The 26242-nt window shown below is 42.5% G+C and overlaps 1 protein-coding gene across 2 annotated transcripts in view; it reads right to left on the reverse strand.

Annotated features, from left to right (window-relative positions):
• The window catches only part of PSTPIP2 (proline-serine-threonine phosphatase interacting protein 2), an 87844-nt gene extending 64538 nt beyond the window's left edge, over window positions 1-23306 (reverse strand). For both annotated transcript variants that reach the window (XM_049900576.1, XM_049900577.1), the window contains exon 1: window positions 23021-23306. In XM_049900576.1, coding sequence (XP_049756533.1) covers window positions 23021-23053 — 33 coding nt within the window. In that variant the 5' untranslated portion in view covers window positions 23054-23306. The remainder of the gene's footprint in view (window positions 1-23020) is intronic.
• Between the last annotated feature and the right edge of the window lie 2936 nt (window positions 23307-26242).

Consider the following 26242-nt stretch of genomic DNA (forward strand, 5'->3'; position numbering starts at 1 on the left):
GCTTTTTTTGCATTTCCAAATTTCTACAATATTCTTACATTACTTTGATAATCTGTTTTTTCTCTCTATCCTCATCCCTTTAAAGAGGGCAAATTGAACTCTTAATCTTCTCTTATCTGTTCCCAAGCCCCACTGAAATAGCAAACAGTCCACAGCAACAACAGAACATTGGGAAGGACTCAATGAAGAAACTTGAAAAGTGTAAAAAATTCTGTAGTATAAAAAGATGACAGGACTAGATGATCAGAGGACAGAAACTAGTATTCCAACACAGGCAAAACAGAAGAAAGTCCACGTCAAAGGGCTAGCAAGCCCCACACGCCTAACCAGCAGGGGTTGAAACTGGAGCAGCCGTGGAGAAATGGCAACGTGTTTGGAAGACTCGGGAATGCAGCCAGTGCCCTGCCCCACTCTGGCTGGAAGCAGAGCAGCTGGTTCTGACATTTGTGGCAAAGCCACAGATAGTGAGAACTCCACCCTGCATCAGGCTTCTAACATGAGCATGAAGACCACAGCAGCAATGGGGCAGTGTCCCCAGGCGCCTTCAAAGCTTCCAAAGTAAAAATTGAAAGAAAAAACAGTTCAACACAGCTCTGAAGTCCTCTAGATGTCCTCCACTTCCAAGGAAACTCTTTCCCACTTTCTCATTCAGACAGAGGCAAAAATATCAGAAGTTGTCATTATTCCTAGATGATATCAGCATATACTTAGAAAAGTGAAGATAATCAAGTGAAAAGCTAGCAACTGAACTATACAAAAAAAGTAATAGCTTTCCTGTATGTCAACAATAACCAGTTAAAATGTAATTTAAAATGCAAAGGTGCTATTCATAATGCCAACAAAATCTATTAAAAATGCCTAGGAATAATAAGCCCTTTTGAAGGAAAACTATAAAACATTACCAAAGAACACAGAGGAAGCTCTCTATAAGAGCCGAAATATACCCCAGTCCAAGATGGGAAAATCCAGTGTCAGAAAGATTTAATTCTCCCAAATAAATGTATAAAATTAAAATAGTTTCAATCACGATCATAATGGATTTCTTTTTTTAAGTTCCATCTAAAGCCCACCTAGAAGAGTAGGTGAATGGTAATATGTTAAAAAGATAAATAATGCGTGGACTTAACCTATCATATAAAAAACCAGTATAAAGCTATGGAAATTTTTTAAGTATATTACTGACATTGATGATCAGGCAAATAAATTATAAAGGACAGTCCAGAAGTGGCCTTATATACAATGGAGATTTAGTACATGATAAAGGGAGCATTCGAAATCAGAAAGCAAAGGATGGTTTATTCAACAAATGTTATTGCGACAATGACTACCTGTTTTGCTGAAAACTAAAAATAGAGCCCTTCCTAACATCATAAAAAACATCATACTCTAAAATAAATCTCTTATGAATTAAAAGTCTAAACATGAACATAACAAACATGTAAAAAGAAATATATACATACGTGAATATTGGGGTGAGAGATTTTTCTAAGCATGACTTTTTTTTTTTTAGAAGACGTAAAAGTCTAACAGATCAGCCTATTGTGATTAAGAAAATGTAGTTTACCAAAACTGACCCCACTTAGCTTAAACACGCCATTTTCCATAGAAGAAATAATAAATGCAGACAGAATGATGGAATTAGAAAATCGCCATACAAAGACTTGTATACAAGTGTTCATAGCAGCTTTATATGTAAGAGCCAAAACCTGGAAATAATCAAATATCCATCAACAGGCCAATGGATAAGCAAGCTGTTACTGTGGTATGCCCATAAAATGAAATCTTACTCAGTAATAAAAAAAGAAGGAACTATTAATACATACAACATGGATGAATCTCAAAATAGGTTAAATGAAAGAAGCCTGGAAAAAAAAGAGTACTTAGTGTCTTCCATTTATTTAAATTCTAAAAAATGTAACTAATCTATAGAGACAGAAAGCAGATCAGTGGTTGCCTGGAGAGGGATGATGGGATGGAAGGAATTACAAAAGCGCATGAAGAAACATTGGGGTTATGGACATTATCTTTGTTATCTAGTGCTGCTGTAACGGCAATACCACAAGTCGGTGGCTTTAATAAGCAGGAATTTGTTTTCTCACAGTTTAGGAGGCTTCAAGCCTGAAATCAGGGCACTGGCTCTAGGGAAATCCTCTCTCTCTCTTTCTCTCTCTCTCTCTCATCTCTCTCTGTAGGCACTGGGGGAAGGTCCATGTCTCTTTTTAGCCTCTACTCCTAGGTTCCTTGGCAATCATGTGATGTGTATCTTCTCCTCCATTTGTGCGTGTTTGCTTCCTTGCTTAGTCGGCTCTTTTATATCTTAAAAGATACTGATTTAAGACACACACTACACTAATACTGCCTCACCAACATAACAAAACTCATTCACAAATGGAGTTACAACGACAGGATAGGGTTAGGACTTAAACAACACATATTTTCGGGAGGACACAATCCAATCCATAACAGATTTGTTCATTACCTCGAAAGTAGTGATGGCTACAAGGGCATATACATATGTCAAAATCTATCAAATTGTATATTTTAAACCAAACCAAAACCAAACTCACTACCGTCGAGTCGATTTCAACTCATAGCGACACTATATGACAGAGTAGAACTGCCCCATAGAATTTCCAAGGAGCACCTGGAAGATTTGAACTGCCGACCTCTTGGTTAGCAGCTGTAGCACTTAACCACTATGCCACCAGGGTTTCCATATTTTAAACAGGAAAGGTTTATTATCTGTAAGTTATTCTTCAATAAAGCTGTTAAAAAAACCTTCATCACCATTTGGCAACCCTGATAATACCTGATTCAGGCAGAGAATCATCAGTGGATGCCAAAACTAATGGATGAAAGTTTGAGGGAAAATGGGGTGTTTACATAGTTTCAAAGTATCTCCTCACAAGATACTAATTACAAAGGGGAAGCAGTAATTTTACATTGGAGAAACCTAGAAAATGCCACTGTAATAAGCTAAATAATGCCCCGCCCCAAAGATATCATGAACCTGTGAATATGTTACCCGACATGGCAAAAAGACTTTGCAGATGTGATTAAACTAAAGGTCTTGAGATGGGGAGGTGACCCTGGATTATCCAGGAAGACCCACTGCAGTCACAATGGTCCTTATAAGAAGGAGGCAGGAGAGTCAGAGATGAAGTTGTGATATTGTGAAGGAAGACATACAGAGGTCAAAGAGCAAGAGATTTGAAGATGCTTCACTGTTGACTTGAAGGTGGTGGAAGGAGCCAGAAGTCAACGAACGCAGGCAGACTAGAAGCTGGAAGAGGCAAAAAAACGGATTTCCCCTAGAGTCTCCAGAAGGAACCAACAACCCTGCTGACACCTTGATTTTAGCCAAGTGAACCCCATCTCCGCCTTCTGACCTACAGAGCTGTACGATAATAAATTTGTGGTGTCTTAAGGTTGTGGTGATTTGTTACAGCAGCAAGAGGAAACTAACACAACCAACTTAACCAAAGGATCCAAGTTACCAACACCAGTAATGGGGCAAATAAACACCACGTGCCTCCTGATGTTGACAAGAGCACAGTGTTGCCTCTGTGACAGGCCTACCAAAAACGCACAGCCTGAATCTAATCATGAGGAAACAGGCAAACTCAAATAGAGGAACACTTATGAAATAACTGGCCCGAGGTCCTAAAAATGTCAAAGTCATTACTGACTAGCTGATACTCTGGGTATGCTACTTGTCCTCTCTTGATGTGGGTTCTACATTTATAAAAATAAGAAAACTGTCTAAATCAGCATTGCCCAGTAATGACAGCCCTTAGGCCCATGTGGCTGTGGAGCCCTTGAAATGTGGCTGCTCCAAATTTTGAGGCTTTAGTGTGGGGGAAAAAAAAAGGTAAACTATCTCATTAATATTTTATATTTACTACATACTGAAATGACAATATTTTAGATGTATTGCGTTAAATAAAATACGTTATTTTTTTTATTTTTTAAATGTTAAAGTCATAAATGACAAAGAAAGATTAAGGAACTGCTCCAGATCAAAGGAGACCAAAGGGACTTGAAAACTAAATACCACACAGGATCCTGGGTCACAAATGGTTTGTTTTTTGTGGTTTTGTAATTTGTTTGTTGGGTTTTTTTTTTTTTTTTTCTGGCTATAAGGACATTTATTGGGACAAATGAAAAAAATTAAATGAGATTTTATTGAGGCTATTTCCTGATTTTTTTTAAATAATTGAAACTGCAATTACATAAGAAAATATCCTTATATTTAGCAAATACACATGAAGTATTTATGGATTAAGGGAAGCCATGACTGTAACTTTACCTTTACACTTCTGGTGTAAAAAATAAAATGTAAATGTATGTATACATATGCACAGATATACAAGGAGCCCTGGTGGTGCAAGGGTGAAACGCTTGGTTGCAAACCAAAAGGGTGGCAGTTCAAACCCACCAGCATCTCCACGGGAGAAAAGACCTGGCAATCTGCTCTGGTAAGGATTACAGCCCAGGAAACTCTATGGGGTAATTCTACTATATCCTGTACGGTTGCTATGAGTCGGAATCTACTCAACGGCACACAACAACAACAAGTAGATAAGCATATATACAGAGAAAGAGAGAGAATGACAAAGCAAACAAGGTAAAATGTTAACATCTGAGGAATCCAAGTGAAGAGTATATGGGAATTCTTTGAGTATTACAACTTTTCTGTAAATCTAAATTTATTTTTTAAGTTAAAAAAATTAAAATTCAGCATAACAAAAGGTGTTCTAAACAAAGACAAAAGGCAAGTTGGGAAGAAACAGCAGTAACTTTTAGTAAAAGATTATCATGCATAATGAGCAGCTGTTATGGATTGAATTGTACCCCACAAAAAGATATGTTGAAGCCCTAACCCCTGTACTTATGAACATGACCTTGTTTGGAAATAGGATTTTTCTTTTGTTACCAGTTAAATGAGGTCATTCTGGAGTAGGGTGGGTCCTTATCCTAACTCCTTTCAGTGGTGATTTATAAAAAGGCAGAACAGACCTAGGAACAGAATCAACACGGGCCATGTGACAATGGAGAGAGATGCATCTGGAAGCAGTGAAGTAATGTCAAGGATTAGCAGTAGCCACCAGAAGTGAGGAGAGAGGAGGCATGGAGGAGTCCTCTCAAAGCCCTCAGAAGGAATCGACACAGTCAATACCCTGATTTGCATTTCTAACTTCAAGAACTGTGAAAAAATAAATTTCTGTTCTTGCCACCACCCACACTGTGGTATTTCATTTTGGCAGCCCTAGCACATCAAGACAGCACCTAATATCATGTTGGTCATAAAAATGAACAATTAGTTTTTTTTCAAATGGGTAAGAGATGTCAACAAGCAGCACCCCTAAGAAGAAAACCAAATAGCCAATAGACATTTTTAAAAAAGGACAATCAACACTACTAACAATCAAATAAATGCAAAAGAGCAAGATGTCATTTTTTGCCCATCAGATTGGGAAAGGTTGAAAATATCCAACATTGTCAAGGAAGTATAGGAAAATAGTCACGATCATATTCTGCTGGCAAGACTGCACAGTGGTACGGCCTTTTTGGAGGGCAAATTAACAATATCTATTAAAGTTTTAAATGTATATGAACTTTGTATACTAGGAGATCATCTTATAGAAGTAATTACACAGATACAAAAAGATACACACTCAAGGGTGTTCCTGAAGCATCATAATAGCAAAGAATTGGAAACAACCTAAATATCCAACAATATTCTTTAAATAAATTATGAACAGTCACATGGTGGAAAACCAAGCACTTATTAAAATAAAGCAGAAATGGAACAACCAGAAGGAAATAATGAGAACGCTCATGCATCGTGAAGAACGGAAGCAAATGTCACTGAACAACTTGTGTAGAAACTGTTGGACTGGAAACTAAACTGCAGACTAAACCTTCAGTGAAAACATAATAAAACACTAGTTTTTTAAATAAATAAATAAAGTAGGATGCATACTAACATACGAAGATATTCACAATGTATTGTGAAGAGAAAAATGAAGTTGCAGATATAAGCCCATATTTGTCAAAAAAAAAAAAAGCATCACTCCATTTTTACATTATATATAACTGCAAGGACAAAAGTCTGGACTGGGACACACCACACATTTACCAGCAACAAACTCTATTTCTGAAATGTTTGGATTCCTATAACAAAATTGGTAATAAAATTAGAAAAAAACTTCACATTTTACTACATACAAAAAAATTTATATTATGTATAGTGAGATCATGGCTTTGTAAAAGATGATTATTCCTGTACATTTCATATATAAGCTGTAAGATTTAGTAGATTCCAATGTTCAGAAAGTTGGCTAACGTCCAACATTACCCATCTAACCTTCAGTATGATCCAAATCTCACACACACGTACACACACACAACACCTCAAGGGCATGAGAAATTTAATTCACAAATTTGTTGCGAGAGAAAATCTGAGAATTGAAGGTGGGTGTTTTAATACATAAGAAACTTTAGACCATTCCTGAGGGTTTTGCTAATTGTAGTGCTTTTCCAATTAAGAAAAACAAGTTGAAGATCTGTAGGTTACCCTGAGAACTGCACGACCATACATATCATGGGGAAAATCAGTGATGTATCAATGGCCAGAAATACAGACCCAAAAGTCCTCCTCCTGGTCCATGGCATCATCTGGGGAATGCCCTCGACTTGCCTAAAACACTACCCAGCACTGGACAGGCAGGCAAGTAAAGAGGCTGCACCTGAAAGTGGAAGTAAGTCCCCAAATATGGGGTCAGGGGAACAGAGTGGGATCTCAACTCCAGAGGTCCAGACAGACGGTGAAGCCAAAGAAAGCAAGCCAGATCAAGCCACACATGGGCTGTCACTACTGTCAGAAGGAAACACAGAACTCAGAGCTAGGAATCCAAACTAGGTCAAACAGGGGAAAGTTCAAAGTTGCTGGGCCACTGACTTGTATTCCTTCTCACTCCAGGTCAGAGGTTTCCGCCCAATCCATGCAAATTCCACCTTCCATGTTATAGCCCCAATACAACACAATTTTTAAGGCCTTTAATCTTGCGATCTGCTTTTCTGGTTGACCCATTAGGCAAACCAGATAAGAAAGGCAGAATATATCTTGAGGTCTTCAAACATTACCTCTGTGATACATCTATACAATGGAGTCATTAGTCAGAGATAAAAAGAAATGAACCAGCATGCTAGGAGGCAACCACATCCCTGCAGAGTACCTAACGGCTGGGATGCATTTCCTGTCTACTAACTGGGAAGCCTCAGTTTAACCCTTTATCCTATGCTCAAGTAATCTGGATATTCAATTGCCTGGATTTTTTTTTTTCCATGACAGTTATCAGAATAAAGAAATTTCAAAAAAAAAAAAAAAGTAACGATTCTAAGGTAAAACCTGGGCTCCGTACATTCACTTTCATTTAATTTCTTTCACCTTCTCCATCTCCATTTCTGAAACCCTAATACATTGTCAAAAGAATCCTCAAAAAATATTCCCTTATGTTCTCCAAACTTACACGTTCCAAAGCAAAAAACGGGCTTAGAATTTATAACAAGTTTTGAACCAAAAATCAATGAGGGTTAATTATCAATCAAAAAGTACAATTAATCAGAATATTCTGTTTCCTAAACTGTCTAGGTAATCAAATGGTCCTTTTACTTTCCTGCAGCGTTTTAGCCTTGACGTGTTAAGATACTAGAGGACAGCTGAGAGATCAACCATAAAATTAATTTCCATTTTTTTACAAATAAAAAAAAAGAGGACTAGGCTGCAATTTGACTAAAATAATCGTATCCTTAGTATGATAAAAAAAAAAAAAGATTTTTTTTTTTTTAAATGCGAAAAGTGTTACCCCTCTCTAAAAAAGTGTTACCCAACCAATGACATTCAGATAAATGCAATGATCTCCAAGCTGGCACCATCTGACTGACTAAATTTGCTTCTGAGGAATAACGCCACATAATCCATTTTTTATTCCGGTACATGGTACTCATCCCCAAGCCTCGGTGATTCAGCCGTGGCTGACCCCTGAAATCTGTGGCTCTTGTTTCTACTCATTTTTGCTTATATTTTATAAAACTGACAACAATTTGTGTTGTTTTGGAGGATTTTTTTCAAAGTTTTCGTTTAAATTAAGTTTTAGTTTAATTTATTTTTAGTTTCACCACTGCCATTTCACTGAGGCCAGTTCAAGTTCAAGTGTGTTTTGGGTTTTCTCTATTTCAGGTCCGTGACTTTTGAGAATGAGCATGTTGCCGTGTATTTAAACTAAGACTTACATGTGTCTTCAGTGTCAGGATTTTAGAAGCAATTTATAGGAAGTATTTCTTCCTGCACATTTTTATCTGAGTCCACTGTCTGTTCACCTTCTCTAGCTTGCTGATTTCTTACCCAGCTTGGTCCAGTGAACATCTTGCATGAATTTTGAGCACAGAGGAGTGCTCAGGTGTCTTAGATGTGAAAATGACATTCGAGCGAGCTAGACCAATAAATCTGATTCATTGAAACTAAATCTCAACTACATTGAGTTAAAAAATTCTGTCCACACAAAAACCTGCACATGAATGTTTATAGCAGCTTTATTCACAATTGCCAAAAATTGGAAGCAACCAAGAAGTCCTTCAATAAGTGAACGGATAAACTATGGTACATTCATACTGTGGAATATTACTCAGTGATAAAAAAAAAAAAAAAAGTGAGCTATCAAGCCACGAAAAGACATGGAGGAAACTTAAATGTATATTGCTAAGTGAAAGAAGTTGATCTACACACTGTATGATTCCAACTACATGGCATCTGGAAAAGGCAATGCTAGACGGACAGTAAAAAGACCAGTGACTGCCAGGAGCTTAAGGTTCTGAGGGAAGGATGAATAGATGGAACACAGGGCATTTTTAGGGCAGTGAAGCTATTCTATATGATACTATAATGGTGGACACATTATGCATTTGCCAAAACCCATATAGGGCTGTACAACACAGAGTGAATTTAAATAAACTAAGGACTTTAGTTAATATTGTATCAATATTGGTTCAATTGTAACAAATGTACCACAGGAATCCAAGATGCTAATAACAGGGAATAATAAGGGAAACTGTAGGAAAAGAGGGGGTTTATGGGAACTCTCTGTACTTTTCTCAATTTTTCTATAAACCTAAAGCTACTCTAAATAATAAAGTCTATTAATTTGCTTTAAAATGATTAAAACCACACATGCTTTAACTTTCTAGTTACTTGGTAAAAACAAGTTTTTAGTGACTATCATTTCAGCATATTGACTTTTCTCAAACCGATTTTCAGCCATGTACCTGCTTCCTGCTGAAGCCATATTGGTCTTCCTCTTCCTCAAACATGACAAGCCCTTTCCAACCTCACTGTTCTATCTCCCCCTTTCCCTAGCCATTGAACCTAGTGTTCAATCTTACACACTTCACATCTCAGCTCGTGTCATCTCCTCAGAAAAGTTTCCTATGACAAGTCTGTGCCCACATACACACCCAGCTACTTACCATCCAATCACCGTACGTAAGAGGCAGAGAATGCCCCCACAAAAGACTCCAAGTCCTAAGCCCTGGAATTTGTGAATATGTTACCTTACATGGCAAAAAGGACTTTGCAAATGTGACTAAATTAAGGGCTTTAAAATGCGAGCAATTTTCCTAAATTGTCCAGGCGGGCCCAATCTGACAACGGTCCTTAACAGAGTCTGAGAATCAAGTGATATGATTGCTGGCTTTGAAGATAAAAGAGAACCACGAGTCAGGGAATGCAGATGGCCTCTAGAAGCTGGGAAAGGCAAGGCACTGATTGGCCCCTAGAGCCTCCGGAAACGATACAGCCCTGCAGACCCTGATTTTAGCCCAGTGTGAGATTTCTGACCTATAGAAGGATAATTATCCCTCAAGGATAATTCTGTATAATTACTGTCACGGCAGAAGTATAAAGTGACCCCTGTGAGAACACAGAGGAAGGAAAACCACCGCCAGGGCTGGTAAGGTGAGGCCCCACAGAAGGGGATGCTCTGGGAGCCTTGAGGAGGAACTCTCTAGATGGAAAGCAGGGATGGAGAGGGTTATTTTCTACAATGAAAACCTTAGCAAAAAAGAAAATTAAAATCATCCATAATCTCAAAAACCACAGACAACTTCCATTTATATGCTTTTTAAAAATACAAAAATGCAGTGACGGGGAAAGGGATGGCTTTTAACCTGACTCTCCTTAAGATGATAATAAATATACTTCCTCAATATCTTATATTGACAAGCTATGCAAGGATATGTGTATGGGATTATGTACACCTGGAAAAACCTCTGGAAAGATCCTGTATAAGTAATTACCTCTAGAGGTTGGGATTTGAGGGCCTGAGAGAGGGATTTTTACTTTTTTTTTTTTTTTTGCTATGTACACATCTGCATCGTTTTTGCTAGTTTATGAAGAACATGTGTTGCATTTCTACTGTTTAAAACCAGTTGCCATTGAGTTGACCCCATTCACGGCCACCCCATGTGTGTCAGAGTAGAACTGTGCGCCACAGGATTTTCAATGGCTGATTTTTTTGGAAGTAGGTCACCAGACCTTTCTTCCGGGGCACCTCTGGGTGGACTCAAACCTCCACCCTTTGGGTCAGCAACTGAGTAGGTTAACCATTTGCACCACCCAGAACCCCACATTTTTAAAAGTACTAACACAGGAGCTGGTTGAATGGACACGGGGATTACAGGGTGGAGAGGAAGAATGTGCTGTGTCATTAAGGGGAGAGCAGCTGGGAGTGCACAATGGGGGGTGTATGGCTTTTTGTATGACAGGCTGACTTGGTTTGTAAACTTTCACCTAAAGCACAATAAACAAATTTTTAAATAAATAAATAAAAGTACTAATAAAAATTAAAAACAAATGTCCGTTGTACCCACAGGAGGTTCTTCCTGTTTGAAGGACAGGGTGGCAAGGAGAGATCTGGCTGAGAGAACACTGTGACAGTGACAGGGCTGGTCCTGTGTCTGTGGGAGTGAGGCATGAGGGGGGGCTTCCCCTGGACTTGACTTGTTTCTGTAGGTGGTGGGGCCCCTGTGCAACCTAAAGAGAAAAACCCTAGCCACTCATCCTAGCCTTGGAGTGAGTGGGTGGACTGGCCCCTTTTTTGCAGGCTGGTCCTTTTCCATCTGGGTTTGATACTTGGATCTACTTCCTGAACGTGTGTGCTTGTCCTTTTTTTAATAATTAAAAATACCTTTAATTCTGTACTTTAAAAACTATGCTTATTTTAATGCAGAAAATTTTTAAAGTACAGATAAGTAAAAATAAAATAGTTGTATTTTTCAAATCACGTGAAATCCCAGAGAAAACAACAGTTACCATTTTGTTATACAACCGCAAGGTATTTTCCTAATGACGTATGACTATGTCTTCTTTTTTTTTTTTTGTAATGAAAATGAAATCTTATCTTAAGGATTGTTTGGTAACATTCTTTTTAACTTAATATATTATAAATATCTTTTCTGTTGCTATTTTAAAGAATAAATTTTAGGAAATAAGGACTGTACTTCACTTGGTCTACTAATTTGAATTTTAAAAGTGATTTCCACTAATCATTTTCATTCATTATCTCAATTTTTAATTATTAACTAAACTGTAAATACAGTACAATACTGACATACTACTGCATTACCCACAATACCCCTCCCTAACACAACTATAACCTCTTTTATCATTGAAGCCATTACAGTCCTAGGATTGGGCTGGACAGATATTAACCTCATTGCACAACAGGAAACTGAAGCCCAGAGTAGTTAGCTGGGTGGCTTTGGACAAGTCACTCACTTAGTCAGAGGTAGAATAGGGTGTAGACACCAAATAACATATGGCCAGGGTGGGAGGGCTGTGGCTGTTCTTGGCTGGTGGCCTCTCTCCCCACTTCTTGTTCTGTCTTCTGCTTAATCAATAACATGTCCTTCTGAATGACTATGGTCTTTGCACACTCAGCTTCTCTCAGTCACCTAGGCTTTGCAGGCTTCTAACTTCCCCTTCTCAAACCCTGCCCACAGGACTCATTTCTCTGCCTTCTAAAAGCCAATAGGCTTCTAGCCTGCTAAACCCTTTCGCGCTGGGGCCTTTCATTTTATAGCCGGACCGCAGGGCTCGAAGGCATGTGCCTACTCCCTTTGACTTAGAGCTGCGGGCACCTGGGAGGAGCACCAAGGCCTCTCATGCAGACTCCCCACCTGTACTGTCTAGATAGGGGCAATACCAGGTGTGTCAGCCAGAGAGAAGCCTGCTGGGCTGTGGCTGGTCAGAGTCAAGGCTGACCATTCTTAGGGGCAAGAATTAGAAGGGAATATGGATTGGACAGGTACTAACAAAGAACAGGTAGATGAGCCTGAGCTTGGGACGGACAGCCCACAGGGCTGGTCAACAGTGCCCAGATTTGGCCATTAGCAGGAGTGCTGTCAAAGGCTGAAAGTAGATACTTTTTATCCCTGAGAACTTATGTCTTTTTGGACCCCTAGGAAAATGATAACTATACCTAAACATGTATGTGTATATATTGAAAAATCTTCATAAATCAAGTTTATTGAGCTATCTTTTGTGATTTCATCCATTAACATCAGGTTTAAAAACCCCTCCCCTTTCTGAAATCTTGACAAATATTCAGTTATTTTTCTTATAGCTTTTCTATGGTCAGATTTTTATTCTATATTTAACTCTGAGTTCATCTGGTGGTCTTTGTGAAGGAACACTTCGGAGCTAGGACATTTGCAGAAGGCAAAGGTCTATGTGAACCTGTAAAGTCAGGAGTAGATTGAGCTCAGCTCTCAGGGGGCCAATGTTCTTGTTAAATGACAAACACACGTGTATGACACTGTATGAATAATAGTCAACATAAGGTTAATTTCCAAAATGTGATGATAACTCGTATCCTTACTTTTCCATGTCTTCATCCTGACTCCAGTCACCCATGTGGCTCTTTCTCCCTCTGACCCTAATCACCCAGAGTTGGGTCTCCCCAAGTTAGGGCTCTGTCTTTCCAGCCCCTGCGAAATAGGCAAACGCCAACCCCTCTGCTGGCTCTCACTGCCCCATGTGGGTTTGATAATTTGCTGGAATGACTCTTAGAACTCAAAAAAATTGTTACTTATACTTACAGTTACCCATTTATCATAACCAGAAAGGATACAAATGTAGAGACAAATCAGGCAAGGTCTGGGAGAGGTCCCAGCACTACAGCACCGTGAGCCTTCTATTTTTCCCAGGAACATACCACACCCTCTCCTGTGCATAAATACTCTTACCAACCCTTGAGACCCCAAAGAGAGAGTGCTCCGAGGTCCCAGGTGCCTTAGTCATTGAGACCTCAATGAATATGCATGACTTGGGCCTTAATGTACAGTTATGATGGAGCCAATAAATGAATATGCATGACTGCATCAGGCCCCCTCCCTTCCTGAAGTTAGTTCTCCCAGTATGGAGCCTGTGTAACCCCTACTTGCCCGGCTATTTTAGAAAGAAAAAGAGCAGCTAAATTGCTCAGGCTGTTTTCAGAAACCAGAGTCAACAGTCCAAACCAAGTTCTTTGTCCCACAGACACTACGTGGAAACAGGATGACCTACCCTCCTCAGGCTAAAAGGAATGATTTAACAGTGCAAGACTGGGGGCAGGCCCTGTTGGGTGGGTGCCAGGGGGTACCAGTCCCTAAAAAGTGCTAAGATAGCACTCGGAAAACCTGTATCTGCAGAAAGCCTCAAAAGGAAGGTATGGCACAGAGCTAGATGCTTAAATAGGCTACCTAGGGTGTGCTATAGTTGTATGCCCTGGAGTCCATTCATAGCAACCCCGTGTAACAGAGTAGAACTTCTCCTTAGGGTTTTCTAGGTTGTAATCTTTTCAGAAGCACACGGCCACATCCTTCCCCCGTGGAGTGGCTGGTGGGTTCAAACCGCCTACCTTTTGATTAGCAGCTGATAGCTTTAACCACTGTGCCACCAGGGCTCCTCATCCACCCCTACTTGAAAACATGCTTGAGTAAAAACACTTAGTTGTTCAGCTGCCCTCTAAGAGGTAGGAGCCTAGACAACTTTCAGGCTTGGTTTTGCTGAGAGACAGATGGAAAATAAATTGCCAACGAAAAGTCCCTGCAGTCTTTCCTCTCCCTGTAGCCCCACAGTGTTCAGTCTCCATTCCTACTTGCACACCACTTTTTCTACTTAAGGAATAGCTGTTTGAATTAACAGGCTTAGAGGTGGCCAGGAGCCCACATGTGTCTGAAAACCCTAGAAATTCAGCAAGTGTCTAGGGTTGCTATGAGTCTAAATCAACTCGATGGCAATGAGTTTGGTTTTTGGTTTTAAGACCCTTCAAGCAAGCCCTGGTGGCACAGTGGTTAAAATGCTCAGCTGCTAACCAAAAGATAGGCAGTTGGAACCTACCAGCCACTCCACAGGAGAAAGATGTGGCAGTCTGCTTCCATAAAGATTATAGCCTTAGAAACCCTATGGGGCAGTTCTACTCTGTCATGTAGGGTTGCTATGAGTCAGAATTGGCTTGACACCAACAGGCTTAGGAGATCAGTTTGGTTCTATATGTCAAAGTTTTAAAACATCCTACCTGTTAATTAATGCTATTTTCAGTCATTCAACAGATTTTACTGTGAGCCGAACATTGAACCAGGTACCCTTAGGAGTAGCCAGAAAGGTCCTGACAGACCAGCCCTAGAACGACCAGCTCAGGACTTCACGGATGTGAGCAAGAAATAATCATCACCCTTGTCTAGGCCACAGTTGTTTCGAGTTTTTCTGTTGCCCGTGACCGAGCCTAATCGTAATTATACAGAAGATAGTGAGTTCTATCTGGGAGCTGCTATGTGGTTTCTTAGCAAGGTAGAAGGCAAGATCACCAACAAAGGATGGGAGTGTGGAAAGGGGAGGTTTCAGTAGAGTGGGGCAGGTATGACAACAGTAAAACTTGGCTGGACAATGCCAAGTTCTTTCATAAGTTCCAGAACTAGATGCTTAATAAAGAATCCAAACTATCAAAAAAAAAAAAAAAAAACCTTCAGGAATGAAAACGTGCATCCCAATATTATATATTGTAGAAAACTTTGGAAATTACATAAATGTCAAACATCAAGGGAAGAATTACATCATATAATAAGTTTTAAAATAATCAGAAAAATAGTATTTTTTTTAAAGTTTATGATATTTTGACTGAAAAAAATACATACACTGTGATTACAACTATGTATGGAAAGGAGCCTGGGTGGTATAAGCAGTTTGCCATCAGCTGCTAACCAAAAGGTTGGTGGTTTGAACCCACCCAGCAGCTCTGTGGAAGAAAAGCCTGGTAAACTGCTTCCATGAAGACTATGGCCGAGAAAACCGTCAGGGGCAATTCTACACTGTAACGCATGGGGTCACCATGAGTAGGGGGCTGACTCTGTGGCAGCTAACAACAATCACAGCTATGCAAGGGGAAAAAAATTAGAAAAAGTACCAAATTACTAGTAATATATTTTAAATTTCCTTAATTTTGTTATATTAATTTTAAAAACGATTATTTTAAAACTTCATGTGAGACTCCTCCCCTTGAGTCGACAATAATCTTAAAGGGAGATGCCATGTGTCCATCGCTCTGTGGCCCTGTAGTAGCTACACAAGGCCGACGCCCAGCGCGCCGGAGATACATGTTGAGTTGAACTGCCTGAGATCATGCAATGAATGGGGAAGAACCTTCCGCTCGCAAATGAGCTGCTACGTTTTCTTTGTTAGTCCCAAGGTCTCTCACCAAGTGGTCAGCACGAAGCATGTGAACTTGGCTCCTCACTTGGATGTTGTGCCCCTTCTCAGGTATGGTGCTTGTAGAATTCTTGCCTTCCATGCAGGTGAGCTGGGTTCAACTCCTGGCCGATGCACTTAATGCGCAACGACCACTCATCCGTCAATCCGCAACCAACCGTGGCGCAGAACCTGACAGCCTTGTGTTCCGTTCTGCGTGGGGCTGCCATGAGTCGGAGGCTGACTCAACAGCAGCTAGCAACAACATGGAGTCAGAGTCCACCCTTGGCAATGTCATTCTCCCGAGCATGAGACCACCAATGGTCAAAGTGGAACGGGTTCCTTAAGAGCACAAAATGACACTTCCCACTGAAGGGAGCGCAAAGATGAGTTTAGATGAGTGAGCAACTTCCACTCACTGTCACACATGTCTCTCCCTGATCCTTCATTTGTTCACTCATTCATTCTGATGGTTAGTCAGTGTCTGCTACATGCCAGGCACTGTGCTAGGTGCTGGGGATACAGTGCTGAATGAGTAAGACCCATCTCTTGGGGCTTACAGTGTGATGGGGAAGCAGACATTGAAGAGGTATTTATGTATGTTGTGTGTTATGACAGAGGGTGCACAGGATGCTATGGGAACAGATGGCAGGGTTAGCTAATCGGTTAGTAGGAAACAAGAGTTCATTGTTTGGCATTCAGTAACTGACGTAGGAGTGCTGCAGTAAAGTGAGGGGATGTGGTAGGTGTTAAGTTCAGAAGGGAGGGTAGGCTGGATCAGGCAGAGCCTTGTCAGCCAATGTCAAACATTTGGATTCCAAGTGCAATGGGAAGCCATTGGAGGAATTTAAGCAGAGGAACAACATGACCTGATTTATGTTTTTAAGAGTGCTATTCAGATGACATGGGATCTGGAAAACAGTGAAGCCAACTCAAGAGAGTGCAGAAGGGAAGCCCCAGGAAGACAGCTGTGTTTCAGGCCTGGAAAATCACCCAATCCAGGCTGGCGCAGGGGACAGAGGGCTCCAGAAACTGGTCTCCACAGAAGGGTGGGGTGGGGAGGGTTTGCTGATATACTAGTGCATTTTTTGGTTTGTTTCTTAGTTTCCATCAAGTCAGCTTCGACTCTTGGCAACCGTATGTGTGCAGAGTAGAATGCCCCCACAGGATTCTCAAGACTGTAACCTTTCAGAAGCAGACCACCAGGCCTGGCACCTCTGGGTTTGAACTGCGAACCTTTCAGTTAATAGTTGAATGCCTAATCATTTGCACCACCAGGGTCTCAACAGTCTCAAAAAACAGGCAACTAAGAAGTCTGGAAAAAAATTAGGATGGAGATGTAATGATAGTATACTACTTGACTTTGAAGAAAACGATCTTTATATACTATGACAGTGTAAATAGTGATTATTGATTTCCAAATCAGTGATATTTACTCTCAATGGTTCAGGGAAAAATATGTATACCTGTCTACCTATCTATCTACAGAGAAATTAATAAAGGAAATGAAGTTTAATAATTGGGGACTCTAGTGAAGGGTATATGTGTATTCTTTGTGCTCTTCTTAAAATCTTCTGTAACTTTGAAATTATTTCAAAATAAAAAGTAAAAACCAGTGATATAGCTATATTGGGAAGTAGAGATGATGGTATAAAAGAGCTAAATTCTCCTCTACTGTAGCAGTAAATCGATAGATAATGTTTAAAGCTGCTCCATCAGGAAAGAGCGGTATAATCATATTATTTTGTGAAGTGGTGATGACTACCAGAAGAAAGTACTACGAATTTCTGCAATAGTGATGTTGACAGACAGAAGCTGGGGTACAGGAGCAGACAGGGAAAATACTGTCATCATAAGCCTTAGAAATATTTGGATTTTTTAAATTTTCTTTAAAAGGTAGGTCCTAAGTCTCTCTTCTCAAAGTTTTAAGATGAGAAAACAAGATAAAAGGATTTTGACAATTATTTTAAAGACAGGTCTCGATGGCTGCTCTAGGAAGAATGATTTGAAGAAGGGCAATCGTCGATGACTTCTGCCACTAGGCAAGACAACACAAAGTAGGTCTCGTGGTGTGTTTCTAGGGACCAGTTTCTAAAAGAGTTTTTAAAAATTAGAGTAACAAATTATAAGCACAAAATTAAGAATGAGAGTTACCCCAGATAGAGGAGGAAATGAGATGTGATCAGGGAAGCATTCAAAAGTAAAGCTGCTATATTCTTTTATTAAACTGGATTGCAGGGAAAAAAATTAGAGCAACAGCCTAAACATTGTATAAAATAAGACATAGGGTCAGCATGGAGGGTCTGTTGTAATAACTTGTTTTCTTCTGTTTCTTAAAAAAAAAAGGCAGCCTCCTACACTGATTTAGAGAACTTTATAGAAAAAAAAAAAAATCATGAGCAAAGCTGGATACAACATCCTTCAAACTATGATGGAGCCCCGGAATGACAAAGGTCAATCTGGTCAAAGATTCTGAGCAGAGGGACCTGGGATGACAGCAGAGCAATGAGCAAGTCAGACAGCACCATGACTTCTCCTCGTCAATCACTCAAGACAGCAGGGAGGCCACACCCTGCAGGTGCAGGAGGAGGGCAGGAGTGCTGGGAACAGGCACTAGGGAAGCTAGTCTAGACCAAAAGCCTTGGGAATCGGGAAGGCCAGGTCAAAATGAGGATCTAGAGCACTTCCTGGGGGCAAATTGGGCCTCACATCCAAGTGAAAACCAAAAATCAAACCTGTTGCCATTGAGTTAATTCGGACTCATAGCAACCCTATATGACTGAGTAGAACTGCCTCATAGAGTTTCCAAGGAGCAGCTGGTGGATTCGAACTGCCGACCTTTTGTTTAGCAGTCAAGCTCTTAACCACTGCACCACCAGGGCCCCACACCCAAGTGAGGAGCCTGGAAATTCCCTGGGGTAGGAGGACACTGCTTTCATTTACCTCTTCTGGAACAGGTTCTATAGTCACCTGTCCATGTTCATATCTGAAGGACACCTGGATCTCATCATGCCAAAGACTGGAATTCTTCCCTCACTGTGGCCCAGCCGTGTCCCTGGGACTCTGGAAACCATACCCGTGGTTCTGATCAGGGCTTTGAACCAGTTCATTCCAGTTCTTATGTATACATAAGAATTAACTGGGGACTTTGTTAAAATGTAGATTCTGATCCAGTATACCTGGGGTGGAAAAGCAAATTCTTCAGTAGGGGGGTAGAGCCAGAATAAACTGTTTCGAAGCCCTGATTCTGTTGAGGTACCATCAAAGTTAACCAAGGTAAATTACACACCACTGCTTAACCAAACAACAACCACAAAGAAGGTAGCCTGGGGAAGGGTCGAAGAAGAACACACACAGGTAGGCATCGTGTCAGGCAAACTGACTGGGGCCAACCTCAGTTTTAAAGAACACTGATATTTCCCTTTTCCAACAGACCTACTAACAGGTTCCTTTAAATAAACACTTTCACAGGTATTCAAATAATATTATTTATAGAGAGTGTATTGACTCACAACTTTTCAGCACCATCTACCTAACTTGACCACGGGCCTCTCAACTTCCTTAGAATTGTCCTCCCTTGGCCCTGTGGTGGTGTTTTTCTAGTTGTAGCTCTACTTCTCTGTCTCTTTATGTCTGGCCTCCTTTCTCCTCCTGCCTAAATAAGGCATTCACAGGCAGGGCTTTTTTTTGGACTTCTTATCTCTTCATTCTTTCTCCTTGGCTAACCATCACCCACTTTCTTTAACTGTCATCTACTTGCTCACGATAATAATAATCACAATTACAAGCCTTCACTATGTGCCGGGCCCTGTACTAAACTCTCTCATTTAATCCTCACAGTAGTCCTAAAAAAAAAAAAAAAAATGGGATAGGCACTGTTATTATCCCTGTTTTTACACATGGAAAAACTAAGGCTGAGAGGGTTGAAGTAACCTGGCTCAGGGTCACCCAGAGAGTAAAGAGCAGAACAAGGATTCAAACCAGGGCCACGGCCCCTGCATGTCATTCGTGATACTCTGGTGTATCATGACACTCAGTGCTCTCTCATGCCCAACACCCTTCCCAAGGGGCTGCCCCAGCCCTGCCAACCCAGAACACCCACCACCAGGCATCAGGCAGCACTCACTGGCATGTCTGCGATGGTTGTTAAAATATTGCAGTACTTCCAAACCCTGCTGCCTGGCCACCTTGTGCCCTGCCTTTGGTTCCCCCACCAAGACCTCCCCAGATCCAGCAACCTGGCATGGTGCTGGGGGTTAGGGAGAGGAGGCTTCAGGACTCTGCTGGCCTTGGTCCTTCCCAATGCCACACCTCTAGTTCAATATGCTTAATATCACTTCTGCCTTTTCCTCCTCCTTCTCTCTCCACAAACCAGTTCCTCCTCCTTACTTCCTTATTTCTGGGTCCCACACCTCATCCTCCAGTTTGTCTGACACAGCTTCCTAGGAGTTGCCTTTCCTCTCCCCACTGTTCACCAACAATTGGTTGTCTTGTCCTGTTGCTTTTACCTCTGTTATTTCTCTTACCCATCTCCCCCTCTTTGCTCCTCTTCATGGTCTCCATCCTGGAACAGACCCTCTCTACCTTTGGCCCAGACAGCTTTTTGGCCCCTGATAGACTCTTCCCACTCCCAAACCTTTCCTCCTCCACATTCTTGAGGTCATATGTTCCAGGTCACCCTCCCTGCTTTGTTTCCTCATGGGGGATCTACCTCCTAACCAAGCTTACTACAGGTGGTGGTCTTACCCCTGCAAATGCCACAGCCATTAGAGCATCTTATAGTGAGAAGCCATTTCATAAATTTAAATTTAATAAACTTTTTAAATTTAATAAACCAAAACTTACTTGTTTTCCAAAGTTTTCTAGCTTATTTAATCATAACCTTCTCTTAACCCTGAAATACAAAACTTATTGCCATCACCTCTGTTCTATCACCAGCCTTGCCTCCCCTACCCCTTGAGGGTGTGAAGCCTAGCAGGAACCCCTTAGGTCTCCAGCCTTCCCTTCTGCTCCTTTTCTCCCAAGCCCTGGCTATATTGTGTGCCTGATCCCTGCATCTATACACAAGGCACTATATCAGGCACTGGGGCTTCAGCTGATGGTGACACCCAGTGTCTACCCTCCAGGAGCTCATGGTTGTAGCTGGAGGAGGGAGACATATTTACATGAAGGCTCAAATGTCTACCCTTTGACAGTGTCAAAGGGGCCATACAGACAGCTAGACAGGGATGTTCTTACTCAGCGCCAGCCTTGTTACTGAGCAGTTAGGCCAAGTAGAGTCGTGCTCTGCTGTATAATAGCTCTAGAACCTTAGAAATGTTGCTTAACCTCTTGCCACTCAGTTTACTTATCTGTAAAATGGGATGGTAAGGAAGCTACCTTATAGCATCATTGTGAGGCTTAAATGAGTAGTGCACCTAAAGTATTTAGAATAGTGCTTGACACAGAGTCTATGGGCAGTAATGTTAGTTATAACTGTTTTTATTATTTGGCATAAAGGGTCACAGGAAGTTAGAGGTGGAAAGTCACCTTGGCAAGCTAGGACTATCTCAGATGCACCTCTGAATATCTAAGCCCAGAAACTTATCTCTGCAGGGCTTTCACTCAACCTCTAACTCCCAATCCAGACCTCATTTTTGCCACTTCCCAGCTATTCCTGCCACTATGCATCAGCTACAGCTGGAGGGCTGCCTTCCAGTGGCCTGGGAACCCTCTGAGGGTGAGGCAGTGGCTCTCACCCCTACACATGCCCTGCCAGCCTTATAGACCCACTTCAATAAGTGTTTGGTGAGCACGCCCGGGCACCAACCAGTGCCAGGGCAGTGGCATTCAGAGCAAGCACACTGTCCACAAGGTGCCCATGTGCTTGTAGGCTCCCAAATTCAAAACCCACACATGGTATGAAAGGAAAAAACATGTGCCAAGTGAGCAAGTAACAGGGTCTATCGTACACAATCAGGAAGGACTTCCCTAAGAGGTGACATGATCTGAAAACCCAAAGTATGCCACTGGGAGTTACATTTGAAGAGGGAAAGGTGGGTCTTCCTGCCCTGCTTTCGCCCACAATGACTGTCAAGTGGTCCAAAAGCCCTATACCGTATCTAAGGAATCTCCAGGCCTCTTGCTGGGCCAGCTGCAAGGTCATTCACCCTCTCTGTGAAGTTCCCACAGCCTTGGCCCTACAGGTGGGCAGTGTACCAGGAGAACCTCAAGAACCACAGGAAAAGGGGCCTTACAAGGCAGGGTCTAAACTGTGTCCCTGAGGCCATGGAGCCAGTTTTCTGGCCTTAGCACCCACTGTGGGGCAAGGAGACCTGCAAATCTGCTGTGAAACTAAATGGGAAAAGGAGAGAGAGGGGAGAAGGGTCCCAGGCAAAGAGCTGGGACCTTGGCAGCCCCTTGGCAGCCACGGGTCAACTTTGAGGTATGCAGCTTCTTATTTCTGTCCTAAAAGGATAGGGGGGTATGGTACCCTTGACTGGCACCTGGGAGTGGGAGGACAGGAGGGAAGAGGACAGGACAGAGGAAGGGGGGACAGGCAGACCTGCTGCCTCCCAGCTGGGACGGCCCCCACCAGCTTGCAGACCTCCCACCCGCGGTGACGACACCTCGGGTCTCCCCACGGTGCGCGACTGGGGTGGGCGATGACCTAGGGGGGGAGCTCTGGAAACCCGGCTGCTGGACAGGGGTCGAAGCGTCTGCAAAGGGAAGGCCTCTAGAGTCTGAGAAGAAAACTCGGAGTCTGGAAAAGTCGATCCCCGGAGAGCGACTGTCGCTGTCAGTCCAACGGAGCTCACAGGTACCCCCCAGGACCCACAGCTCCGCTCCCGGCGCAGCCTTGGGGACACCGGACGGGTTCCCCCTCCCTGTAGGTCTCAGATTCCTCATCTGTGAGGGGAGAGAGGTGTCCTGCCTCTGGCGCGGCTCCAGCTCCAACAGCCCCCGGAGCCCACGCGGCGGGGCAGGGGCGGCGAAGGGGGGACCCCGGGCCGGACCTCGAGGACTAGCGGCCTGGCCCCAGAGCAGACCGCGGGGTCTCCCCTCGAGAGGTCGGACACGGGCCCCGGGCCGGCGGCCGGGGAGCGGACGCGCAGGCCGCCTGGGCCAGACCTCGCCGCGCTCGAACCCCTTAAAGGCCGGCGGCGCGGGGTCACCGAGTGGTGCCGAGCCCGGGCCTCCGCCGGTGCACAGCCCCCACCCCCACCCCGACGGTCGGCTGTCCGCCCCTCGACTTACCCAAAAGTTCTCCTTGAACAGTGAGCCCTTCATGGCTGGCGCGGGGCGGTCGGGGCGGTGAGAGTCGGTGTAACGGGCGGGACCTCCCAGGAGGCCTGACTGTCGCCGCTTGCAGGCTCGCAGCCACAACTTCTGAGTTCCACTGACAGCAGGGAGGCCCGCCCCGGGTCCTAAACCACTCCCGTTTCGGACAGCTCGGAAACCCCGCGCATCAGCTGGGGACTGACAAGGCCAGCCAGCACTGTGTCGCCTAAGGTGTAGACACCTCGGAGAGTCCTGTGCACTGCCCCAGGTGCTCCCGCTCCAGATCAGCCCCCGGGGCACGTTTTAGTCCGAAAAGTCACGGAAAGGTCATTGATGCTGTTTCCTCTCTCTAGGTCCCTAGGTGGGGCCCTGACAGAAGGCCCAGGAGCTCAGCTCCTCCCCAGCCCTCTCCCCAATCTTAAGACTCAATCCCAGGTCAGCATTAGAAGCCCCGAGCTTCCCTCCCCCGCCTCCACTCTTCATGCGCATAAAGGAACCCCAAGGCAAGGCAGACCAATCCCTGCTTTGAGTAATGCCCGGCTCTCTGACTGAGTGCTGCGCGCTACACGTCCTGAGCCCACAGAGGCTGAACGATTTGACCAATATCACAGCTTATTTAAGGGCTCAGGGTTAGAGCTCTGGCCTTCTAAACAGAGCCACAGCCAAAGAGATTGTCATTTCTGTGGCAGATCCACCTTGGGCAAAAAGTAGGCGCTCAAGGAGGGGTGAGGGAAGGTCAAGTGTACCAAATCTGAGGATTCTTGCCCAGCAAACAATTCCAGACCTAGAGAGGCAAGCCTTTGACTCTTGAGCAGGTTCTAGCTAGGTACCAACACAGTGAGAGGGCAATTCTTGGGGTGGTTTAAAGGACATCTAAAAGCTTCTGCTCAGTAATGCCACTCCCGGTCCTATTGTGATGATATCCTACCCAGAGTCATTCACAACTACAAAAGTGGAGCTCTGGCTTCCGATCGGTAGCTCCAACGCTATGCCATTTATTTGGCCGTTAATCTCCTTGGAAAGCAGCAAGGTTAGAGGGAAGGATGTGATGCCTGGCAGTACCATCAGGGCACAGCACAGGCCATGGAGACAGGCTAAACCACAGGTGGTTGTTGTTAGGTGCCATTGAGTCGGTTCCGCCTCATAGCGACCCTATGTACAACAGATGAAACACTGCTGGGTCCTACCCCATCCTCACAATCATTGCCATGCTTGAGCCAGTCGTTGCAGCCACTGTGTCAATCCATCCCATGAGATCTTCTTCTCTTTCAATGACCCTCTACTGCAGGAGGGGTAAGAAATAGTGCTAACTGGGGAGATGACGGAAGCTCAAGTGCCAAAGACAGAACAAAGATTTTTCCCGGAAACTTTAAATATTTAGAACAAATATTTTCAATACAATGCTAATTGTAAAGTTTTATTTTAATACCTGTATCATTTTAAAAGTCTTAGAAAGGCTTACAAACTCTGAAAGTACGTTGTGCTGGATTTTCCTCAGACTCCGAAGCCTAAATTTTAACTCTCTTTCTCCATCTGGTGGCAAGATTTCAAATTGCAAGTGGTTGCCCATGCAGCCAGGAAATACCACTCATTGGTTCCCCAAATATTTATTAAGCCCATCACCAGGACAGGTGCTGTGAGTAAAAAGATGAGTAAAATGTGTACTATATCTGAAATTCTATAATCAATTTGGGAAATATTTAGTAACAAAGGTAAGTAATACTATCACAGCAATTATAAAATAATGAAATTAAATAACCAGGACACTTTACGATAACCACTGCTAATGTTTTGGCATAAACCCGTAAAAACAAAAAAAAGTTTTTACAGGGTATAGTCTCTTCAAATTAAAAACAGGTTGTATAGTTCAGTTCTTACTGCATGTAAAAATATGAGTCTTCCTTTTTAAACTTAATATTTCATAACCATTGTTCTAAAGTAACGAAATATATTTTTCCTAACAAAATTTTGACAGCACACTGTGCTGGCCCTGGTGTGAGCAGACAGACATTCCTGCACATAAAAACTGGAAAACCTCTGTGAAGAGAAATGTGAGCATGCCATAATATTTAAAATGTACCTGTCTTTTCACCCAACAATTCCATGTCAAGGAATTTACTCTTCAGATACATCTTCACCTGTGTAAACTGAAATATGTATACGGTTATTCATAGATGCATGCTCACTGTAGCAAAGGGTTTGAAACAACCAAATGTCCGTCAGTGTAGAACTAGTTCAATAAATTGTGATATATCTATACAATGAAATAATATTCAAGCATTAAGAAAAGGAATGAAGAGGCTGTTTATGTGTTGATATGGAACAATCACCAAGAATTATTATTAAGTGAAAAAAAGAAAGATACAAAACACTCTGCCATTTGGGTGAGGGGAAAAAATACACAGGTGTTTTTAATGGTTTCCTTTGGGGAGGGGGTTTCGGTGACTAGGGAACATAGGCAGAAGAAAAAAAACTGTTCCCGTAGAGTTGATTCCAACTCACAGCGACCCTATAGGACAGAGCAGAACTTCCCCAATAGGGTTTCTGAGCAGCAGCTAGTGGATGCAAACTGCCAGCCTTTTGGTTAGCTAGCAGCCAGGCTCTTAACCACTGCACTACCAGGGCCCCAGAGGAGGGAGGGACCTACTTTTCATCTTAACCCCTTTTGGACCTTTGAACTTGTACCATATAAGTTTATTACAAACTCAAAAGAAAACTCTTCAGTATAGTTTTTCATTTTGCATAGTCTTCCATCAAGTGGATATACCAAAATTTACTTAGCATTTTCCTAATGCTTTTAGAAATGTTACTATGATAAATATCTTTTATATAAATTTTTGTTAAAATTTCTCATTGTGGAATTACATGCTCGAAGACTATAAAAATTTTTTTTTCTTTTCTTTTTATTGAACTTTAGATGAAGGTTTACAGAACAAACTAGTTTCTCATCAGTTAGTATACATATTGTTGCATGAGATTGGTTAACAACCCCACGACATGTCAACACCCTCCCTTCTCAACCCTGGGTTCCCTATTACCAGCTTTCCTGTCCCCTCCTGCCTTCCAGTCCCTGCCCCAGGGCTGGTGCACCCCTTTAGTCTTGTTTTGTTTTATGGGCCTGTTCAGTCTCTGGCTGAAGGGTGAACCTCAGGAGTGACCTGATTACTGAGCTCAAAGCATGTCCTGAGGCCATGCTCT

Source organism: Elephas maximus, chromosome 11 (assembly GCF_024166365.1).
Source record: "Elephas maximus indicus isolate mEleMax1 chromosome 11, mEleMax1 primary haplotype, whole genome shotgun sequence".
Lineage (NCBI taxonomy): Eukaryota > Metazoa > Chordata > Mammalia > Proboscidea > Elephantidae > Elephas > Elephas maximus.